This window comes from Ambystoma mexicanum, chromosome 4q (assembly GCF_040938575.1).
Source record: "Ambystoma mexicanum isolate Mex_15411 chromosome 4q, UKY_AmexF1_1, whole genome shotgun sequence".
In the NCBI taxonomy this organism is placed as follows: Eukaryota; Metazoa; Chordata; class Amphibia; order Caudata; family Ambystomatidae; genus Ambystoma; species Ambystoma mexicanum.
This window is the reverse complement of record NC_090928.1, coordinates 1,315,068,118-1,315,089,568: the sequence shown is the minus strand read 5'-3', so window position 1 is coordinate 1,315,089,568 and position 21,451 is coordinate 1,315,068,118. Positions and strand designations below refer to the sequence as shown.

The window sequence follows — 21,451 nt, the reverse complement described above, 5'->3', positions numbered from 1 at the left end:
GTCTTTCAGATGCCGGAATGCAGCGCGAGGCGTTAGTGACAGCCGATGGACCAGGTAAGTGAAGAGCTGTCACTGAAGACCGTAATGCTAACCTGTTCTTTCTTGTCTTTATAGGTGTTGCTGAAGACTGGATTCAGGATGGTAAGCCTTTTTCCTTAGGCCCAGGATCAGATGCAGAAGACACGATGAGCGTTCTGCTGCAGAGGATGCAGAATAACGCAAAGCAAGATTCATCCATCGGGTGTGGTTTAAATAGCCTCCTGTAGTGCTTAGGTGTCTCCTTCCACAGCCACGCCTAGGTAAGAAAAGAGTTCCTGCTTTCCAGAAGAGTTCCAGTGTTCTGAATCTAGGGAGTGGCTCCTGCCCCACCCAACAGGAAAAGTAGTTCCAAACAGAAGAGGATCAGAGGCTCAACTGGCAGGCAAGTAAGCAGCATGGTCTGCTGCAGGTAAGTCCACCCAAGCATTATGAGCCCGGCGCTTCCAGCGCTGGGACTGGGCATATTTATGAGCCTGGTGCCACTGGCGCCAGGACTGGGTCCAAAAGGTCCCAATTGGGACTGGTTGGCACTCGGAACCTGGGTTATGGATCTGCTTCCAAGGGAGTTGGGAAAACCCTGACCTTTTGGAAGCAGAGATCATGACAGTACCCCCCCTCAAGGCCCCTCCCAAACCGGGCTTCTCCGGGGGTTTTGGCTTGTCAGGAAATGTTCGGTGAAATCTTTTGATTAGGCGAGGAGCGTGGACATATTCAGCAGGTTCCCAGGATCTCTCTTGGGGGCCGTAGCCTTTCCAGTCAATTAGGTAAAATAATTTAGATTTGGAGATCTTGGAGTCCAGAATGCTTTTGACTTCAAACTCGAGTCCTCCATCAACTAGGATAGGTTTTGGAGATTTAGTTAGTCGGGTTTGAGGTTGCACGGGTTTTAATAGAGAGACGTGGAAGACCGGATGTATCTTCATGTGCGGGGGCAAGTCCAACTTGACCGCTACTGGGTTTACTATGGTAGTGATGGAATAGGGACCAAGGTATCTTGGGTTGAATGTGCGTGGCCCTTTTAGAGGTAGATATTTGGTGGATAACCAGACTTGATCCCCTACTTGATATTGAGGGGCTTCCTTCCGATGTTGATCTGCTCCTTTCTTGTATTGTTCTTTAGCCCTTTGAAGGTGAGAAACAGCTTCCTTAAAGGCTTGGGTGATTGTAGAATGCAGGTAGTCTACTGCTGGTGTTTCAAGATCTTGGAGGGGATCCAACTCCGAGGTTCGAGGGTTCCCGAATGGACAGAGTTATTGTAGGCATATTCGGCTATCCAAAGGATGTCTTTCCAAGTTTTTTCAGTTTGTTGCAGCATGCAGCGTAAATACTGTTCCAGAGTTTGATTGGTCCTCTCGGTTTGTCCGTCGGTCTGAGGGTGGTGACTGGTCGATAGTCTCACATCAATTTGAGCCGACCGACAGCAACTTCGCCAAAAATGAGAAATAAATTGACTACCTCGATCCGAAATTAGAACCGAAGGAAAACCGTGCAGTCGGACGATGTTTTCGAGAAATTCTCGGGCCAGAGTTGCTGCTGTTGGCAAGCCTTTGAGCGGAATGAAATGCGCCATCTTGGAGAATAAGTCCACGATTACTAGAATCGTATTGTATCCGGAGCATGGAGGTAGATCGGTGATGAAGTCCATAGAAAGCGTATGCCAAGGGCGAGGTGGGATGTCAATAGGGCGTAAGAGGCCTGCTGGTCTTTCCTTTTGACTCTTGTTTTGGGCGCATACTCCACAGGACATTATAAAGTCTCTGATATCTTTTTTCCAAGACGGCCACCAGAAGTAGCGCTTGATCTTTTCTGAGGTCTTGGCCATACCGGGATGTCCTTCCATTAAAGAATCGTGATAACAAGAGATTACTTTTTTCTGTAAATCTGTGCTGGGTCGGTATAATCGTTCTTGGAAATACAAAAAGTTGTCCTTTACTGCAAAGTCCTTTCCCTGCAGATGCCAATTCTGTATGTCTGCTGGAGTTACAAGTTGCCTGGCTTTATCCTTAACTTCCTCTATGGATTCTGTGGCGATTACACCCAGAATTCTTTGTTCGGGAATGATTGGTACAGGTTTAGGGTTGATCAAGTGTTCTTCCACTCCCATCCTTGAAAGGGCATCAGCTTTACCGTTCTTTGTACCAGGTCGATAGGTAATTATGAAGTCAAACTCGGCAAAGAATAATGCCCAACGGAGTTGTCTAGAGGATTGGGCTTTTGGGGTTTTCAAATATTGCAGGTTTCGGTGATCTGTAATCACAGTAACGGTGTGTCGGGCCCCCAGCAGATAATGCCGCCAAGCCTTAAAGGCAGACTTGATAGCCAGAAGTTCCTTGTCAGTAATCGTGTAATTGATTTCAGGAAGCGAGAATTTGCGGGACCAAAATGCCACGGGATGCAACTGATTGGTTACCGGGTCCTTTTGTGATAGAACTGCCCCCATGGCAAGGCTTGAAGAATCAGTTTCCACGATGTAGGGGAGTTCGGGGCGAGGGTGTTTTAAGATTGGTGCAGAGATAAATTTAGTCTTCAAATCCTGGAAAGCTTGTTCCGCCTCGGTAGACCATTCAAAACGTTTGTTTTTCTTTAACAAGGCAGTGATGGGCTGGACTATTCGAGAGAATTCGGGGATAAACCTGCGGTAAAAGTTAGCGAAGCCTAACATGCTTTGCACATCTTTTACGGAGGATGGTGATGGCCATTTGAGAACTGCATCGACCTTCTTTGAATCCATACGCACTCCGCCAGGTGATAATATGAATCCCAAGAATTCAACTTCAGTCACGTTGAAAACACATTTTTCCAACTTAGCGAAAAGTTTGTGTTGACGCAATCTTTCGAGGACCATTTTCACGTGTTTCCGATGTTCAGATTCCGATGAAGAATAAACGAGGATGTCGTCAATGTAAACAACAACACACACATCTATGAGCTCTCTGAGGACATCGTTCATAAAATATTGAAAGGCGGCCGGGGCATTGCAAAGTCCAAAGGGCATGACCTGATATTCAAATAGCCCATACTTGGTGCGGAAGGCCGTCTTCCATTCATCGCCCTCTTTTACTCGTACCAAGTGGTAAGCTCCTCTAAGATCCAGCTTTGTATATATGCATGCTTTTCTGACTTGGTCCAGGAGTTCAGGGATCAAAGGTAACGGATATCTATTCTTAACGGTGATCTGGTTCAGGGAGCGATAATCTATACAAGTTCTAAGGTCTCCTTCCTTTTTTGGAACGAAGAACAAAGCTGAAGAAGCAGGGGACTTGGAAGGACGAATAAACCCATTTGCCAGGTATTGATCCAGGTATTGTCGAAGGTGAAGGTTCTCAGGCTCGGTGAGGGCATAAATTCTACTACAAGGAGGAGTAGATCCAGGTATCAGGTCTATCTGGCAGTCATAAGACCTATGAGGAGGTAGAGAGTTAGCCTGATCCTTCCGGAAAACATCTTGGTATTCTAGGTATTCGGGAGGTAACTGGGGAGTCTCTGAAGAAATTGCTGCCAGTGCAACACCAGGTGGAGGGTGACAAGTAGAGACACATTCTGGAAACTGGACCGTTCTTGCTCGCCAATCGATCAGAGGATTGTGTTTCTCTAACCAAGGTATTCCTAGAATAATCTGAAACTGAGGGGCCTTGATCACATCGAACACGATCTTCTCATGGTGTCCATCTTGACTTACTAGCGTCACCTCTTGAGTGGTATGCGTTACTGGCCCGGAGGCTATCTCCGTACCATCCACCGTAGTAATGACGTCCTTTACAGCCTTGGGACAAAGAGTTAGATTCATCCTCAAAACCATTTCATGATCCACATAATTGCCGATGGCACCGCTGTCGACGTAAGCTTCAATTGCATGTAATCGATCCGGATTATCAGGGCTAATGAGGACCATAGGTATCACGAAATGCGAGGTCACGGAACTGGTTTTCACGCTCGGCAAGAGGACCTCTATTCTTGTCGGGCGAGGTCGTTTCCCTGCTCAGAGTTTGTAACTTTGGTAACTGCAGCTCCTACTGCCTTCTTGTCAGGTTTCACCGGACAGTCTCGAAGAAAGTGCCCTGAGTTTCCGCAATAGAGGCATAATTGCAACTGTTTTCTCCTTCACCGCTCCTTTTGTGTTAGAGGACCTTTCAGACCCCCTATTTGCATGGGTTCCCCGGAGTCTACTCCTTTGGAAGGAGTTGGCGGTTTGGAAAATACTCGAGCATCAAACTTGGAACGATCGGCCTTCCTGTTCTGCAGTCTGTGATCTATTTGAACGACTAAGTCTATGGCCCTCATTACGACCCTGGCGGAGATCCATGGTGCAATTTGCACCATGGTCCATGGCGCTAAGCTGCCAACTCCGCCATGGGGGTTGGCGGACTTACCGCCCCATTCCGAGGTTGGCGGGGCGGTAAGTCCCCAATCCCCATTTACCCATCCCCATTCCCATTTTTGCCCCATAGGGTATAATGGGAGTGGGGAAGGCGTTAATTACGCCAGCGTAAATTACGGTGGCGTAATTAACAACGAGTCCCGTAGCGCCATGGATTTTTCCGCCTGCAAAAAGCAGGCGTAAAAATCACCATGGCGCTACGGGAACTCGTAGTCGGGCGGAAAGGTACGCCATGCTTTACGCCGGCGTAAACCTCTTTCCGCCAGGGTCGTAATGAGGGCCTATATAGTCCGAACAATCTTGTGGGGGATTCACTACTTGGGCTAACACATCTTTGAGCTCTCCACGTAGACCTCTATAAAACAGTGTAATCCTTTTGTCCTCAGGCCATTGAGTTTCCACTATCAGTCTGTTGAAAGACGCAATATAAGCCAAAAGGTCTTGATTACCTTGTCGTAACGAAAGAAGCTCATTGTCCAAGGCCTGCCCCTGTGAATGACTTGCGAACAGTTTTTCCATACTGAGCTGAAAAGCTTGAAAATCATGGAGGACCGGATCATCTTGATTTACTAGAGGGATCGACCAGTCTGCCGCATTGCCACTAAGGTACGAAAGCATGAAAGCTACTTTAGCTTGATCAGTTGGAAAGGCTGCTGGCCGGCATAAGAAATGCAACCGGCACTGATTGATAAATACTGCAAACCTCTTTGGGTCACCAGAAAATCGTTCGGGCGGAGCCAGAGGTACATTCCCAGGTAGGTTGATCTGCACTGGATTCATAGAGGATGTAGAAGGAAGATTTCCCCCAGATGCGGGTAACGGGGTCTGTCCGGCTTGTGACTGTAGCAATTGTCTAGCGAGATCATCTGTTCGCTCCTTGGAAATAATCAGTTCCCTTCTTAGAGCGTTCATTTCCTGACGGGCTGCATGCACTTCTGCCCTTAGTTCCCCAAGTAACTGGGCTAGCTGGTCGGTATCCGAGGTTTCCATAGCGCCTGGACGGGAGTTTTGTGGTAGGCTTTGCGTTCTGTAATGCTCACCTGATTCCCGTACAGGCGCCGGTCTTGACTGGGCGTATACCGTATCTTCAAAGGTGATGTGTAACACACGGCTGGCTCTTTGGGCTGGACCTCTGTGCACTGTATGTCTGACTCGAAGGGTAAGATGTCTGCAGATAGAAAATATGGGATTAAGGAACTGGGTTATTGAATGTCTCTCTCTTCTTCCCTTTCTCTTCTCCTGTAGAACCCCAAAGGTTAACGCTCTCACCTTAGGTAAGTGAACGCCGTGCTCTCCATCTGCCTCGGGGCAGGGTGCTGTAACCAGTTTCTTCACTGGATAAGGGGAGCAGGCCTCTTCACTTCAGATGACTGCTGTCCGTCGTTTACTGCACGAACGGTAAGTTTCGAGTAATTCTAATGTCTTTAAAGTCTTTAGTAATGATGTTTCTTGTTTTGCAGGGTTCCGGCGATGGCGGATGACGGGCTGAAGTGAGTTGAAGATGGAGCCCGTGTGATGAATAGAAGCGCCTGGAAGCACATAAGTAAGCGCTTGTTGCCTGCTTCACGATGCGCTCTAACTGTCTTTTTATTTTGCACGTACAAGTTCGGAGCAGCTGCAGGGTGCCGGAATACCCACTGGGTTAGATGTGGAAAGGAGTAATGGCACGTGAGTATTAAAGTTCCCCAATGTCTTTAAACGCACCTTGTTTTGTTTTTCAGATGCGGGATGCAGCGCCGAAGGCCTCCGGAGCGTGCGAAGAGTTGGTAAGCTTTTGTCTTTCAGATGCCGGAATGCAGTGTGAAGACCTCCGGAGCGCACGAGGAGTAGGTAAGCCTTTGTCTTTCAGATGCCGGAATGCAGCGCGAGTCGTTGGTGACAGCCGATGGACCAGGTAAGTGAAGAGCTGTCACTGAAGACCGTAATGCTAACCTGTTCTTTCTTGTCTTTATAGGTGTTGCTGAAGACTGGATTCAGGATGGTAAGCCTTTTTCCTTAGGCCCAGGATCAGATGCAGAAGACACGATGAGCGTTCTGCTGCAGAGGATGCAGAATAACGCAAAGCAAGATTCATCCATCGGGTGTGGTTTAAATAGCCTCCTGTAGTGCTTAGGTGTCTCCTTCCACAGCCACGCCTAGGTAAGAAAAGAGTTCCTGCTTTCCAGAAGAGTTCCAGTGTTCTGAATCTAGGGAGTGGCTCCTGCCCCACCCAACAGGAAAAGTAGTAAGCAGCATGGTCTGCTGCAGGTAAGTCCACCCAAGCATTATGAGCCCGGCGCCTCCAGCGCTGGGACTGGGCATATTTATGAGCCTGGTGCCACTGGCGCCAGGACTGGGTCCAAAAGGTCCCAATTGGGACTGGTTGGCACTCGGAACCTGGGTTATGGATCTGCTTCCAAGGGAGTTGGGAAAACCCTGACCTTTTGGAAGCAGAGATCATGACACCTATGTGGGCGAGACAAATTCATTAAGTCATCATGAAAAGAAACATATTTGCAATTGTTCATTCTTTTTCATTTCTTTACTCAGTTAGGCATTTAACAATTCCTTTTCATTTTATCATGGAAATAATGAGGAAAATAGAAAAGACAACACGATTTATATGAGAAGAAAAGAAAGAAAGAGAGAGAGGGAGAGAGAGAGGGAGAGAGGGAGAGAGGGAGAGAGGGAGAGAGGGAGAGAGGGAGAGAGAGAGAGAGAGAGAGAGAGAGAGAGAGAGAGAGAGAGAGAGAGAGAGAGAGAGAGAGAGAGAGAGAGAGAGAGAGAGAGAGAGAGAGAGAGAGAGAGAGAGAGAGAGAGAGAGAGAGAGAGAGAGAGAGAGAGAGAGAGAGAGAGAGAGAGAGAGAGAGAGAGAGACAAACAGGGTAATTCATAGAATCCAGCGCACAAGTAGCGCACGCGGCTGGCGCACAGCGTGCGCCTGCGATAGTCTGCGCCAGGCACGTGCGCTAAAACTGATTTCCGCGCACAGCGTATTCATGGATTTCATGCTCCCAAACCAGCCGTGGCGCAGAGAATCGCAGCGAGCCTGCAGCAGCGCCAGTAATGCCCCCAAGAACGCCCTCGCGCAAGGAAAAGCCATCAAAATCGCTAAATCATCGCTAAGGGCTGCGCTAACCCTGGACCACTTCACAGGGCAGGCAAACAAGGAAAGCAAAGCGGGCAATCTTCAAATCAGGAGTACGCGGGAAATTCTACACGCGACTAGGCAGGGAACGTGAATTACAGGGGTACGCGGGAATTATCACACGCGAACAGCCAGGGAACGCGTATTACAGGGGTACGCGTGAAGTAGAACACGCGATAGGCCAGGGAACGTGTATTACAGGGGTACGCGTGAAGTAGAACACGCGATAGGCCAGGGAACGTGTATTACAGGGGTACGCGGGAATTATCACACGCGAACAGCCAGGGTGCGTGTATTACAGGGGTAGCGGGAAGTTCAACACGCGATTGGCCAGGGTACGTGTATTACAGGGGTACGCGTGAAGTAGAACACGCGATAGGCCAGGGAACGTGTATTACAGGGGTACGCGGGAATTATCACACGCGAACAGCCAGGGTGCGTGTATTACAGGGGTAGCGGGAAGTTCAACACGCGATTGGCCAGGGAACGTGTATTACAGGGGTACGCGTGAAGTAGAACACGCGATAGGCCAGGGAACGTGTATCACAGGGGTACGCGGGAATTATCACACGCGAACAGCCAGGGTGCGTGTATTACAGGGGTAGCGGGAAGTTCAACACGCGATTGGCCAGGGTACGTGTATTACAGGGGTGCGTGGGAATTATCACACGCGAATAGGCTGGGTGGGCCCTCACAGGTGTACCCTGTACACCCTCCACGGCCCCTGCAGGCAGCCCACAAAACAGGGGACTACCCTGCACACCTGATCATGTCCCCCTGCACCCCCATCCACCAGGGGCACCCTCCACCAGGCCCCCACCCATGTCTCCCACCACCCCCACCCCCCAGCAGTGCAGGGGCACCTGCCAGCAGGCCCCCACCCATGTCTCCCACCACCCCCACCCCCCATCCACCAAGGGCACCCTCCACCAGGCCCCCACCCATGTCTCCCACCACCCCCACCCACCAGCACTGTGGGGCACGTGGCCAGCAGGCAGTCAGGCAGCAGCAGATGGCAGGTGGGAGCGTGCTCAGGGCTCTGGGGGACTGTAATTTGGCCTCCTGGCCAGGAGCGTGGTCTTTCGTGTTTGAACGTGTGGACAGCCTGATAGGGAGTGATTTTGCACGTGAAAACCCCACACTCAGCGAATCGCGCGAAAAGCCGTCACCAGCATATGTGCGTCTATAGTTACCTGCACGGGCAGTGTCAAAGCGTGTGATTGGTGAAAATGGATCTACACGCAGGAGTGACAAAGCGTGTGATTGGTGAAAATGGATCTACACGCAGGAGTGACAAAGCGTGTGATTGGTGAAAAGTGAGCTACACGCAGGAGTGTCAAAGCGTGTGATTGGTGAAAAAGGATCCACACGCAGAAGTGACAAAGCGTGTGATTGGTGATTGGTCAGCACACGTGGTCTAGGAGGGGTATTGTGCACGTTCCTTAACTTTTCTGGGGTGCCTGTGCGTTGCGTGACCCGTCATCTTTCCCCAGGGGTGTCATATAGCCTTGCCACTGCACTAGGGTACGAATACCATCTGGTACCCAACCCCTTTGACACCCAATTGCCCAGGACAATTGTGCACACCGACTCCCATACGCACAATAACATCAGTGCCATGGTTGGGAGGCGTGCAAGCCGTAAGGGTGGCAAAGGTGGCCGAGCCACACGTGGTGGCCGTGGAGGATCCACTAGGGGACGTGGTTGTGACTTGCAGGGTGCCCCTGTCCCCCCCAGTCTGGAGGACCAGTCAGGGACACCCATGCCCCCCCCCCCAGTTGAGGGTCATGTGGCTGATACCAACCCTGATCAGCCCTTGTCGGACCAGCCCATTGTGGCACCAGACCTGTCCGAGGGTGATCCCATCGCTGACATCCAGGTCAGCAGGTCCACTGCACGTGCACCGGTGCACATTGGTGTCATCAGGGCACGCGCATCTATGCCAGATAGGTCATCTGCTGGCCCCCGTAGCCAGGGTGTGGCTCCATCCACCCCACCTCTCATACACCCTGCCAAGACTGTGTCGGTCCTAGTTCATGCACCTCAGATCAGGCCTGACCCCATCCCACTACCCCCAATGCCTGCACCTACTCCCATGCTGAGTGTGCAATCCCACACACCCAGTACTGAGTCCACCACGGCTCCTGCCCCTAGTGTCCACAGCGGCGTAGGACACTCTGGATCCCCACCCCCTTCCAAGCGCAAGAGGAAGAGTGCACGTCCGGCACAGGCTGATGCCCCAGGCACGGCTGCACAGTCCGGCCCATCAAGGAAGCCAAGCTTCACAGACGCCGAACTGAATGCACTTGTTCAGTATGTGTCAGATCATGATAGGGAAATGGTCATCGTTGCAGGGTCCAAGACCACACATGCCAGACGCCAGGCACACTGGCAGACCATTGCTGACAGAATAAGTGCCCTTGGAGTAGTGAGGCGCACAGCTAGTGATTGCCAGAAGCGCTGGAATGACCTTAAGCGCAGGGCAAAGGATAAGCTGGCCTCAAGTCATGCCGCAACCTTGGTGACTGGAGGTGGGTCCCCAGCACAGGAAATAGAACTCACACCACACGAGTCCGTAGCTGGATCCTACGTCACCGAGGGACAACTCCAAGGTGTGGGAGATCTCCCTGATTACGAGGCATCATCCGGTGAGTGCACATGCATGTGTGTATTATCCATGTGCATGGTGTGTGTGTGAAGCATTCATGTTGGGTGCCTGTCAAGGGGGTGTGTGGCAGGGTTGATAGTGGCACCCATGTGCCTCATCCAGTATGTTCAGTGCAACACCATCTGCCCACAGCACTATCCCTACTGGCAACAGTGCACATATGGCCCTACACCATGGAAGTTGCCCTTGAATTGTCATTTTGTCACTACATTGTTGCTCATACTCCCCTGTCTATTCATCTGATGTCTTACATACCATTCCTATACTTTCCCCCAGCCAATCAAGTTTCATCTTCACATGCCTGACATGCAATGATACCACATGCTAATGCGTCCTCTGTATATAAATGCCAACCAACATGCTGTCATACTGTGGATGTTGCCTTGACATCCACCTCCTACCTGTGTGCTTTGGTACCGTCTGGTTTCGAGCCCCATTCCCTCACACTCCATGCTGCTCTTCATGGTCTATCTTCCCTGACTTCTACAGTTCAGACCATCGTGCCCTACTCACGACACCTGCTTGCTAACAGTCAAATGAGGGCACCCTGCCCTCCAATGCGACCCACCCTATTGCTGACAAGTGCATCTGAGCCTACTCAAAGCTAACTCTCACTGACATCTGCTCATACATGCCTTTGCCTGTCCCATAGACCCTTCACATGGTCCCTGTCCTCTCTCCTTGCTCCTCTTCCACCATCAATGGTGGGACCCGTTGGGGTGTACTTCCAATCCTCAGAGGCCACAATTGATGTGCATGGTAATGGGAGCATCTCAGTCCAAGGCCCTTAGGCCAACCTCATACTCCTTGAGAAATGCTACCCACATCTCATCAACTTCCTTTCCTCTCCTGCTGTCCCCCCTCCTCTCTCCTCATCAATCCTGCACTGCCTCCCTGCACCCTCCCATGATCCTTCTCCGCCTCCCACTCCAACTCCTACACATGCTGCACCTCTGATCTCTAGCACTCCCCGTAAGTCCTCCAAGGCTGTCAACCTCCTCCACATTTACACTCCTTTCACTGCGGCTGCATCAGGCATTCCTCCGATATCTGTCACTTACATGAGGTTATGCACCTTGACATCCTTGGTCTCATGGAAACATGTCTGACGGCCAGCTCTGTCTGCATCCTTCACACACTCCTACCTGATGTTCAGGAGACCCTCTCCCTGGCCCGCCACTACTGTGCAGGGGGGGTGTGCCCTTGGCTTCCCTGAGGGTATTCCTGCCACTGTCACTCCTACTTAGACCTACTCCACTCTGGAATGGCTTGTGTGACGTCTCTCTCTACCACACCTTGACATTCACAAACTGTGCGTACTGTGTCTTGGAAAACTGGTCAAATGTACTACTTCCTTTCTGAGTGTCCTCACCTCTCCTCCTCACTCATGTCCCCAGACACAGAAATCCTCTTCCTTGGTGCTGTACGCATCCACCTGCATGCTTGTTGACCCCCCCACGTGACCTTTCTGTGACCTCAGCAACTCCCTCTCACCCTCTAGACTCCCGTCTGTCCCTACTCATTCTGCAGGGCACACTCTTGATGCTCTGATCTCATCTGACTTTCCCCTCTCCGTCCATCTCTGCACTCCTCTCTCCTGGAGTGATCACATTCTCCTCTCCTCCCAGCTCACCCTCACCACCCCACAGGCAAAGCCACCCTCACCACTGTCACACACCTTCTTGGTATTCCAACCCATGAAGTGTGTGTCAGTCGAGGCTCATGCTGCCAAGATCTCCCCCCCATCCAGCTCCCCCTTAGGCTCACTCCCATCCTGACAGGGCCCACTCCATGCTCCACTCTATGTCAGGTACACTGGATGTCTATGCCACGGTCATGACCACCTGTCTGAAGCCCCATGCCAATGCAGAGTCCTGGCATGACTCGGATCTTGTGAACCCAGACCACAGGTGCCGGGTGGCAGAGAGGGAATGTCCTGCATCATGCTCATCCTCTGGCAAACTGGCCTGCCACATGCTCCAAAGGCAATAGCGCCTCACCCTTTTCACCAAGATGAGATCCCCAATCCAAGGGCACATATCTGCGGCATGTGACAACTCTGCAGGACACATAGAAATCTGCAAGGACCTTGCCGAGCCAGATGCAATGTGTACCTCCCCTGTCCCCTCCGAGCCCACAGCACTGCATGATTGTCTCTGTACCCCTATAGGCCACCCCCCCCCAGCACTTGTCTGCGCCTAACACCATCTGCCCTTGACGTTAAGTCCTACTTACCTTGTACAGCACTTCCAGCCGCCACTTCCCCTTGCACTTCATTGTGCCACCCACCCCTGCACTTGCGTGACATGAATGACACCAGCACCAGTAGGATTGTTGACTGGCATCCCCTTCTGCCCCACCACCCCTCAGTGCTCCGCTGTACCTTCATACATTTCTGGACCGGTGCTTCACGAATGCTATATGATTCCTTTACAGGTGATGGGGAGGTGGAATCTCATTGTTTACTGCATTTTGTTGATGTAGACAAGGCACTGTGCATCGTGGCCAATTTGGACTAGCAGATCCATGTACAACATGTTAACTTATTGATGTGATGATGCAATGTCAGGACCAGAGTGGTTGAAATCAAAAAAAGTTGCCCTCCTCTCCCTCTTCACTTGGTGGCTATGTCACATGCCATGTGTGTGATGGCATGTGCCTTTGACATGGCAATCACCGGCCAATGTGTGATGGCAGTGCTAGGCAGCATGGTGAGCAGGCGTTGCTCTCCAATCTGTACATTGTATGCCCTGAGCCTCCCCTACAGACCCAGTGATGGTGAATGCATAGGAGGTCTCCCAGTCATGTGGGACATGTGTCGTAGAACTACTGCCTCTGTTGTTCATCAGCCCTTGTTGCATGCCATGGTGCTAATGCCTGTTTCCATTTTTCTCTTTCATGTCTTTGCAGGGGACGAAGCACTTGTTGATGCTGGGGATGTGGTGGTTGAGCCGTCCCAGGAGGGCAACCCGGGCCGACCTTCCACAAGTGAGGGACGTGGTGTGTTTGTGGGTGAAAACCCACAAGTGCTGCAGGTCGTGCTGTCGAGGGGTGTCTCTGGGGGTTCCTCCCCCGAGCAGTATTCAGGTGTAGACTCGGAGGATGACACCTATGTGCAGTCGCAGGTGAGTGTTCTTGGGAGAGAATCTCCTCTGTCCGACCCACCTGCAGCCGGGCCATTGCCCTCAATGGGGATGTCAGTGTCGGCAGCTCAGCCTCCGGTGGTTACGGATGCAGGGCCACACCACACAATCTCTGATCCTGTTCCTGGGGCTGCAGATCAGAGAGGGAATGCAGTCCTGCAGCCTGAGGCCTTGCCGGCACAGCAAGGCGCAGTCCGCCTTGCCCCAGGCAGGTGTGGTGCCCGTCAACGTGGTGGCCGTATGCCACCTGGCAATACCGCTTGGGAGCAATCCATCTACGGTATGGCCAACCAACAGGCAGCATCATCCGAGATGATTGCACAGGCCATGGATAGGGTGGCCACTTCCATTGTCCCCCCAGAAAGGCTGATGGAGCGACTGGAGCAGGCTACAGAGTCCATCTGCCAGGCACACAGGGAGGATATGTTGGCGTCCAACATGGACAGGCGGGCGGCACTGGCAACTCTGCGGGAATCACTTTCCATGGAGTCCCAGCGCCACAGGGAAGGCCTGAGGGAAGAATTCCATCACCTCAGGTCGACCCTGTTGGAGCTTGAGGCTTCATCCCATAGAAGGACAGAGGAGCAGCTGGAGCGTCTGACACGGACGCTCTCGGCCGAGATGCAGGCAACTCGTGCGGAGGTCAGGTCATCCCGGAAGTTACTGCATGGGGACCTCCGCATGATTACAACCCAGAACCAGAACTACCAGACCCGCCTGCTTGCAGCCATGGAGGAGCAAACTCGTGCTCTGCGTGGGCTGCCTCCCATTGTCACACCATCTTCTGAGGCAGCTCCCCCACCTCCTGAGTCAGCTGCAGGGTCTGGCCAGAGCGATAGCGACTCATCTCCCACAACAGAGTAGCCGTGTGGGCCACGAGCCTATGGGGTGTTTTAGTTTCCCATGATCCACACAGGTGGATTGTGGCGTGCATCCTGTCCTCGGACCTCATAGGTGCCCCCCCCCCCCCCCGCCGGCCCTTTCATGGCCATTTTTTCTCAATATTTTTTTTTCTTTTCCAAGAGTGTTGCCTTGTGTGGGTACCTGGGCATACACTGTATTGTGGCTGGGCACATGCAGGCTTGTCCTGAGTTTGGTTTTGATGCTTGGGTAGCAGACATCCACACCCCTCCTGCTTCCGTTTCCATGGGCTTGCAAAGGGTGTGCCCAAGTGACAGCAAATTACACGGTGACATTGGACTCCCATGAGCTGTTGGCCAGTCCATAGTCAATACTGTGTAGACATTCATAGTGTACATTGTTGTTGCACCTAACTATGCATGATGGTTTGATATGTGCCTCTACTTACATATGTTGCTCATGTTTTGCAGGTATTTCACACAGTTCTTCACACGGGCATACTCTCTGGAGTCAGACTACATGTCGGTAGATGTGCACTGACACTTTTGCGTGGCGCCATCACTGTACATCTGGACGGTGAGGACATACCAGCAGAATCAGGTAATGAGACTACCATTGATTACATGCATTGTGTCTTGTTTGGGTGGGCTTCAGGGTGGGTTGGTGTGTAATTTGATTGAAATTACTCTTACACAGGTGTGTAGTAGTGGCTCCAGCGCGGTTAGCTGTTCAAGTGCGGCTATGTACCATTTGGGCCACTGCTATTTGTGACACCGGTGTCATGTTGTGATGGCCAGTTTGTTTGCTCTCACATACCATGACATGGTGTCCTCAGTGGCGGGACTGTGAAGGGAATGGGTGACATGGCAATGTTGTCATGTAGTGAATCGCCTGTGGCAATGCATATTTGATTGATGGAGTTGTGTCTTTTCGTTGTGATGCATTGCTGGTGTATGTGTAGGTAGGGGTGCACACATAGTGACACTTCCATGTTAACAATCTCAGGCTGATGTGTATCTGACAGTTTATTGTCAAGTAATTTTGTGACATTGTCAGGTAGTGTCATCATTGATTGTCAGATGGTATGTGCCAGAGCAGTGTGCACTAGCCAGCACTGTGATTCCTAGGTGAAGAAGTTGGCCACCAGTTGCGTACGGGCTGCCTCCCCCCGTGCCCTTTCCCCTCCCATGCGCAGCGGGCGTGCATGTGGTTGTGGATGTGGGGGCACCACCATGTCCACGGGCAGGCCCCGGCGTGTTGCAACGTTGTGCAGGACACATGCTGCCACTATGATCCTGCACACTATTCGGGGAGCATATAACAGCTGCCCGCCAGAACGGTCAAGGGAGCGAAAGCGTGACTTCAGCACTCCGAATGTGCGCTCCACTATGCCCCGTGTTGCAATGTGGGCTGTGTTGTACCTTACCACGGGTGGCGTGGTGGGGTTCCGGATTGGGGTCATCATGTGGGGGCTGATAGGGTAGGCACTGTCCCCTGCGGAGGTGGTGATGGGTATCATTAGTGGTGTTGTGTCATGACCCAGTATCTGACATGCATGCATGTGCAGTGGCATTCATGCTCACCAAGCAGCCATGTATCTCCATGCTGGCCAGCCTCTAGGTCCCGGCATAGGGTAGACATTCTGTAGATGAAGCTGTCGTGGGTGGACCCGGGATAGTTGGCATATACTGATGTGATTATTCCCTTGGCATTGCATACTACTTGCACGTTGATGGAATGCCAGTGCTTGCGGTTTCTATAGATGTGCTCTGTTGCCCTGGGTGGACGTAGAGCCACATGTGTGCAGTCAATTGCACCAAGCACTTTGGGGAATTGAGCCACACCATAGAATTCCTGGATGCACGTCCGCCTTTCTGCATGAGTCCTGGGGAGATATATGTGCCTGCGGACTGATGGCCGTGCAGTGATGATGTTCAAGACCTGGTGTAGGCAGCGTGACTGCGTGGCCTGTGACACACCACCCACTATGGCACTTGTCCGCTGAAAGGATCCAGTGGCCAAGAAGTGCAGTACATTCAGGACCTTCTGCAGGGGGCTGAGTGCTTGGGAGCACAGGGTGGGTGATGTGAGGTCATCCTCCCACTCACTGACCAGGTCCAGTATGATGTGTGCTGGAAACCTGTACCTCCCATACACCTGGTCATCAGGCATCCCGAATAGGCTGGTTCTGGGTGTGAATATTCTGGCCCTGACTCTCCTCCTCCTCCTCCTTTGGTAGCCCACTGCCACTGCTGCTAGGAACGGTATGTTCATCCTGGCATCTGGCTTGTTTATTGATAAGTGCGCAAATTAATGCCTTGCGCGTGTTCTAGGCGAGCGTGTGACCCTCGCACCCCTGGAATCTAGTTCCCACTCCAATAGCGTGTGGAAATTCCCACGCAGCAGGCATACAGGTGCGCTGACATACTTGCGTGTGTAAGTGCCCGCGCACCCCTGAAATACACGTACATAGGCCAATGGCGTGTACGCGCACTTTCGGCCAATTACACGCGATGAAATACACGTACATAGGCCAATCGCGTGTACGCGCACTTTCGGCCAATTACACGCGATGTAATACACATACATAGGCCAATCGCGTGTACGCGCACTTTTGGCCAATTACACGCGATGTAATACACGTACATAGGCCAATCGCGTGTACGCGCACTTTTGGCCAATTACACGCGATGACACTCTGACGTGCAGTATTTCCACGTGTGCTCCGTCATCACGTGCTGAGTGGGGAACGCCCGTGCGGATCACGTCAGACGCGCTTACGCGGTGAGGGACTCTGGTCCAATAGAATCGCGTATGCGTGCTGACGCACTTACGCGCTAAGGGCCTTTCCTCGGATTTCACGCTGACGTGCAGGAATTTCACGTGCCAAATCACTCCGTATCAAGCTGGCCACCCGAAAACACACGGAACACCACGCTCCTGCCCAGAAGGCCGAGTTACTGCCCCCCCAGTGCCCTGAGCAGCCTCCCACGTGCTATCTGCTGCTGCCTGCCTGCCTGCCTGCCTGCTGCCACCTTGCCCTGCCATTTGGTGCCTGCACATCAGCCATCTGCAGGGGTCCAGTTGCTGTGTCCACCCCTGCTGGAACTGAAGACTCCCAACTGGGATTACATCGCTCCACAGCCCAGCCCCAGGACCCAGTTGCCCACCCACACCTGCCTCTGGGGTTGCCATGTCGGGCACTTCCACATCTGGCACCAGTGGCAACCCCAGGCCAGAGGGGCAGAGGGGCACCAGCTTCACTGCCACCGAAGTTGGTGTCCTGGTGGAGCATGTCCTGGGGCAGTATGATGCCCTCTTTGGATCGTCCCGCGCCAGCAAGGAAGGACGGGAGAGGATCTGGGCCGACTGTGTGGTTGCCATCAACGCGGAGGGGGTGGCAACCCGCAACGTCCAGAAGATCAAGAAGCGCTGGGAGGACTTGAGGTCCAGGACCCTTGTGAAGGCCCGGCGCCTCGTGGAGGGGGGCCGGGGCCGCATGAGTTCTATCCAGAAGAGGGTCCTGGAACGCGTACGCCCAGCGCTCCACGCCCAGGTCCTTGAGAGGGAGGCCCGTCTGGAGTTGAGCGGTAAGTGTGCAAGCATTACTGTGTGTTGCGGTGTGCTGGTTCTATGATACTTGCCTGTATGTGTGCCATGGGCCATGTATGCATGTATGTGTGCAGGGACATCATGGTAATGCATGTGCGACCAGTGATGTGTGACCCACATGGTTGTTGCATGTGTTGAAATGCGGCATGGGGAGCCCTATGCAGATTTAGGACATGAGAGCATGCCAGTCTCTGTACCTGGACATGGATGGGGGTGAAGGATGGGTGCTGATGCCAGGTACATATATGGTAGCCATGTCTGTGTGCCTGACCTGCGTGTCTGTGACTTGTGCATGCCATGGATGCATGACACATGTGTGTGACAATGCACAGATTCAGTGACGCACCCAACTTACCCTTGTTTCGCCTGTGTTCGTAGTGTTTGGGGCCAGATGGATGTAACTGAGGTGAAGTGTGTGCATGTGATATGCATGAGCCATGATGCATGTGAGTTACATATCATTGAATGTTTCAAGAGTCAATTGGACATGCATGGAAATGTGCATGGCATGCACCATGCCTGTTACTGTGTGTGTTTTGCCTGGACTGACCCATGTGTTGTGGAGGGACATGATGGAAGTGTACTTTGACAGGGGTGCTCATCTGCTATTGCTTCCTGTCTAGGGGACCATTTTACAGTAGCCTGATGCTTGTGTCCTTTGTCTCCCTCTACGCAGCGGCTAGTGAAGAAGAGGGCGGAGACGGCGCTGTGGAGCAAAGCGGCGGGGATGCCCCCACGGCTGCAGCGGAAGGGGTGGGTGAGCCCCCACAGGGGCCTGCTACGGCGGAAGACGGTGAGGAGCCATCCAGGTTGGTGGTTTGCACAGAGGAGGAGGAGGCCGACACTGGTGCACACATGGGGCCTGGTGGGAGCATCCCTGCTGGTGCAAGTGGTGCAGTCCAGGGCCAGGGGCAGGAGGCAGCACAGGTCACCGTGGAGGTGCCTGTGCATGTCGCTGTCCCTGACCCTGTGAGTGCACCACCATGCACCAGCAGGGATGCCCCGTCCCAGGCCCGTCCGCAGGTAGAGGGGATGTCCATGTCAACTGACTCCCCTCCACCTGCGGCCGTGGGAACCCCTGGCTGCGTGGAGCAGGTCCTGATTGGGGTCGCGATGCGCACGGCTGTGATTCGTGATGCCGTGCGTGCTTCCCGGGAGGAGCACGCACGTCATCACGAAGTGCACCGTGCCGACGTGGCCCAATTGGGATCGGCCATGTTCGGGGGGTTCCTGCATGTGTTGGCCAATCTGACGGCCCTCTCCTCCTCTGTGCAGGCTATCCACCGGTCGTTCTCCTTGCCGTCTTCCGGCCCAGATGCCACCATGGCCCCCTGTTGACCTGCCCCGACCAATGCAGCCAGCTCGGTGGGGATCCCATCCCTGCCACAGTTGGGAGTCGGAGGTCCAGCAGGGGTGGACAACACAGCAAGTGGACCCCAGCAGATGGAAGATGTGCCGGCATCATCGGGCAGGGCACGTGCACGACGGCGTCGGTGGTTACCATCAGCCTGGATGCCGTCGTGCTGGCAGAGGCAGTGGCGTCGGAGGCAGCAGCGGGCTCGACGTGGGAGGCATTATGGCTCAGGGCCATCAAGATCAGAGGGGCAGGCATCGGCCGGAGGGCAGGGCAACCCTGGCATGGCGGTGTGTTCCGTGTGGGAGGAGTTTGGCCAGCGGATAGGTGCGGAGCGGCAGCGGGCGGAAGAGGAGCGGCTCGCCATGGCCAGGGCGGAGATCTCCATGCGTCGGGCATTGAGGCGGGCTGAGTGCCTCGAGGAGGCTCGCAGGGATTTTGGTGAGCACATGGGGTTGTCCCTGCGAGACCTCGGGGCCAGGACAGAGTCCCGCCTCCAGGACATTGACATGGAGTTCGAGGATGCCCTGGCCAGCATCACCAAGTGAGCCGCAGGACTAGCCCGCTGCCTTTGTATATAGTTTTTTAGTTAGTTAGTGCTAGGTTTCCTTTATTTATTTTTATTATTTTGGACCGCTCGGACAATGGCCACTTCTTTGTACATATTTTTTTAATTAGTTAGTATTAGGTTTCATTAGTGGTGTTGGGCTCATGGACCCTTGAACAATCCTGTATATATTGTTATTTTTTGGGAGGTACATTTTTTTACTTTCATATTGTTTACACCATGACGTAATGGTTTTTCTTTGATTTCCTACTACATGGTTTTGCTTTGGACAAATGCTATTGATTTTTTAATCCTTTGTTTTTTGGTTTATCATTTTTGTTCTCGGACATGGACCTTTTATTTACTTTGCCACATAGTTGTATGTTTTATTGGTTTACTTAATTTTTGTTTTTAATACATTTTTATATTATCTTACACTTGTGTTATTTTCTCTTTGGTTTCTTACATGTCATGATATGGGTTTTGACATTCACTTGCACCCATTGTGTATGTGTGTGTGACGGACATGTGTTCTTTTGCATACTTGCCTTTGGGGTTGTGTCATGTGATTGCATTCACTATGTGGGTGCATGCAATCCTTGCCTGGGTGTTTGTGCTGGGTATGCTGGCCATTACTGCCATGATTGTGTATCGTCAGGACCTGGGGCCAGGGGGACATGGGTGGGGGCCTGCTGGCAGGTTCCCCACAGTGCTGGGGGTGGGGGTGGTGGGAGACATGGGTTGGACATGGGTGGGGGCCTGCTGGCAGGTTCCCCACAGTGCTGGGGGTGGGGGTGGTGGGAGACATGGGTTGGACATGGGTGGGGGCCTGCTGGCAGGTTCCCCACAGTGCTGGGGGTGGGGGTGGTGGGAGACATGGGTGGGGGCCTGGTGGAGGGTGTCCCTGGTGGATGGGGGGTGGGGGTGGTGGGAGACATGGGTGGGGGCCTGGTGGAGGGTGTCCCTGGTGGATGGGGGGTGGGGGTGGTGGGAGACATGGGTTGGACATGGGTGGGGGCCTGCTGGCAGGTTCCCCACAGTGCTGGGGGTGGGGGTGGTGGGAGACATGGGTGGGGGCCTGGTGGAGGGTGTCCCTGGTGGATGGGGGGTGGGGGTGGTGGGAGACATGGGTTGGACATGGGTGGGGGCCTGCTGGCAGGTTCCCCACAGTGCTGGGGGTGGGGGTGGTGGGAGACATGGGTGGGGGCCTGGTGGAGGGTGTCCCTGGTGGATGGGGGGTGGGGGTGGGGGTGGTGGGAGACATGGGTTGGACATGGGTGGGGGCCTGCTGGCAGGTTCCCCACAGTGCTGGGGGTGGGGGTGGTGGGAGACATGGGTGGGGGCCTGGTGGAGGGTGTCCCTGGTGGATGGGGGGTGGGGGTGGTGGGAGACATGGGTGGGGGCCTGGTGGAGGGTGTCCCTGGTGGATGGGGGGTGGGGGTGGTGGGAGACATGGGTTGGACATGGGTGGGGGCCTGCTGGCAGGTTCCCCACAGTGCTGGGGGTGGGGGTGGTGGGAGACATGGGTGGGGGCCTGGTGGAGGGTGTCCCTGGTGGATGGGGGGTGGGGGTGGTGGGAGACATGGGTGGGGGCCTGGTGGAGGGTGTCCCTGGTGGATGGGGGGTGGGGGTGGTGGGAGACATGGGTGGGGGCCTGGTGGAGGGTGTCCCTGGTGGATGGGGGGTGGGGGTGGTGGGAGACATGGGTGGGGGCCTGGTGGA

The 21,451-nt window shown here is 53.4% G+C and overlaps 1 protein-coding gene across 1 annotated transcript in view; it reads left to right on the top strand.

The window, feature by feature from the left end:
• LOC138468430 (zinc finger protein 585A-like) overlaps window positions 1-21,451 on the top strand; it is a 375,431-nt gene that overhangs the window by 162,415 nt on the left and 191,565 nt on the right. The window contains exon 5 of the mRNA XM_069608989.1: window positions 434-437. Within this exon, the coding sequence (XP_069465090.1) occupies window positions 434-437 (4 nt within the window). The remainder of the gene's footprint in view (window positions 1-433; window positions 438-21,451) is intronic.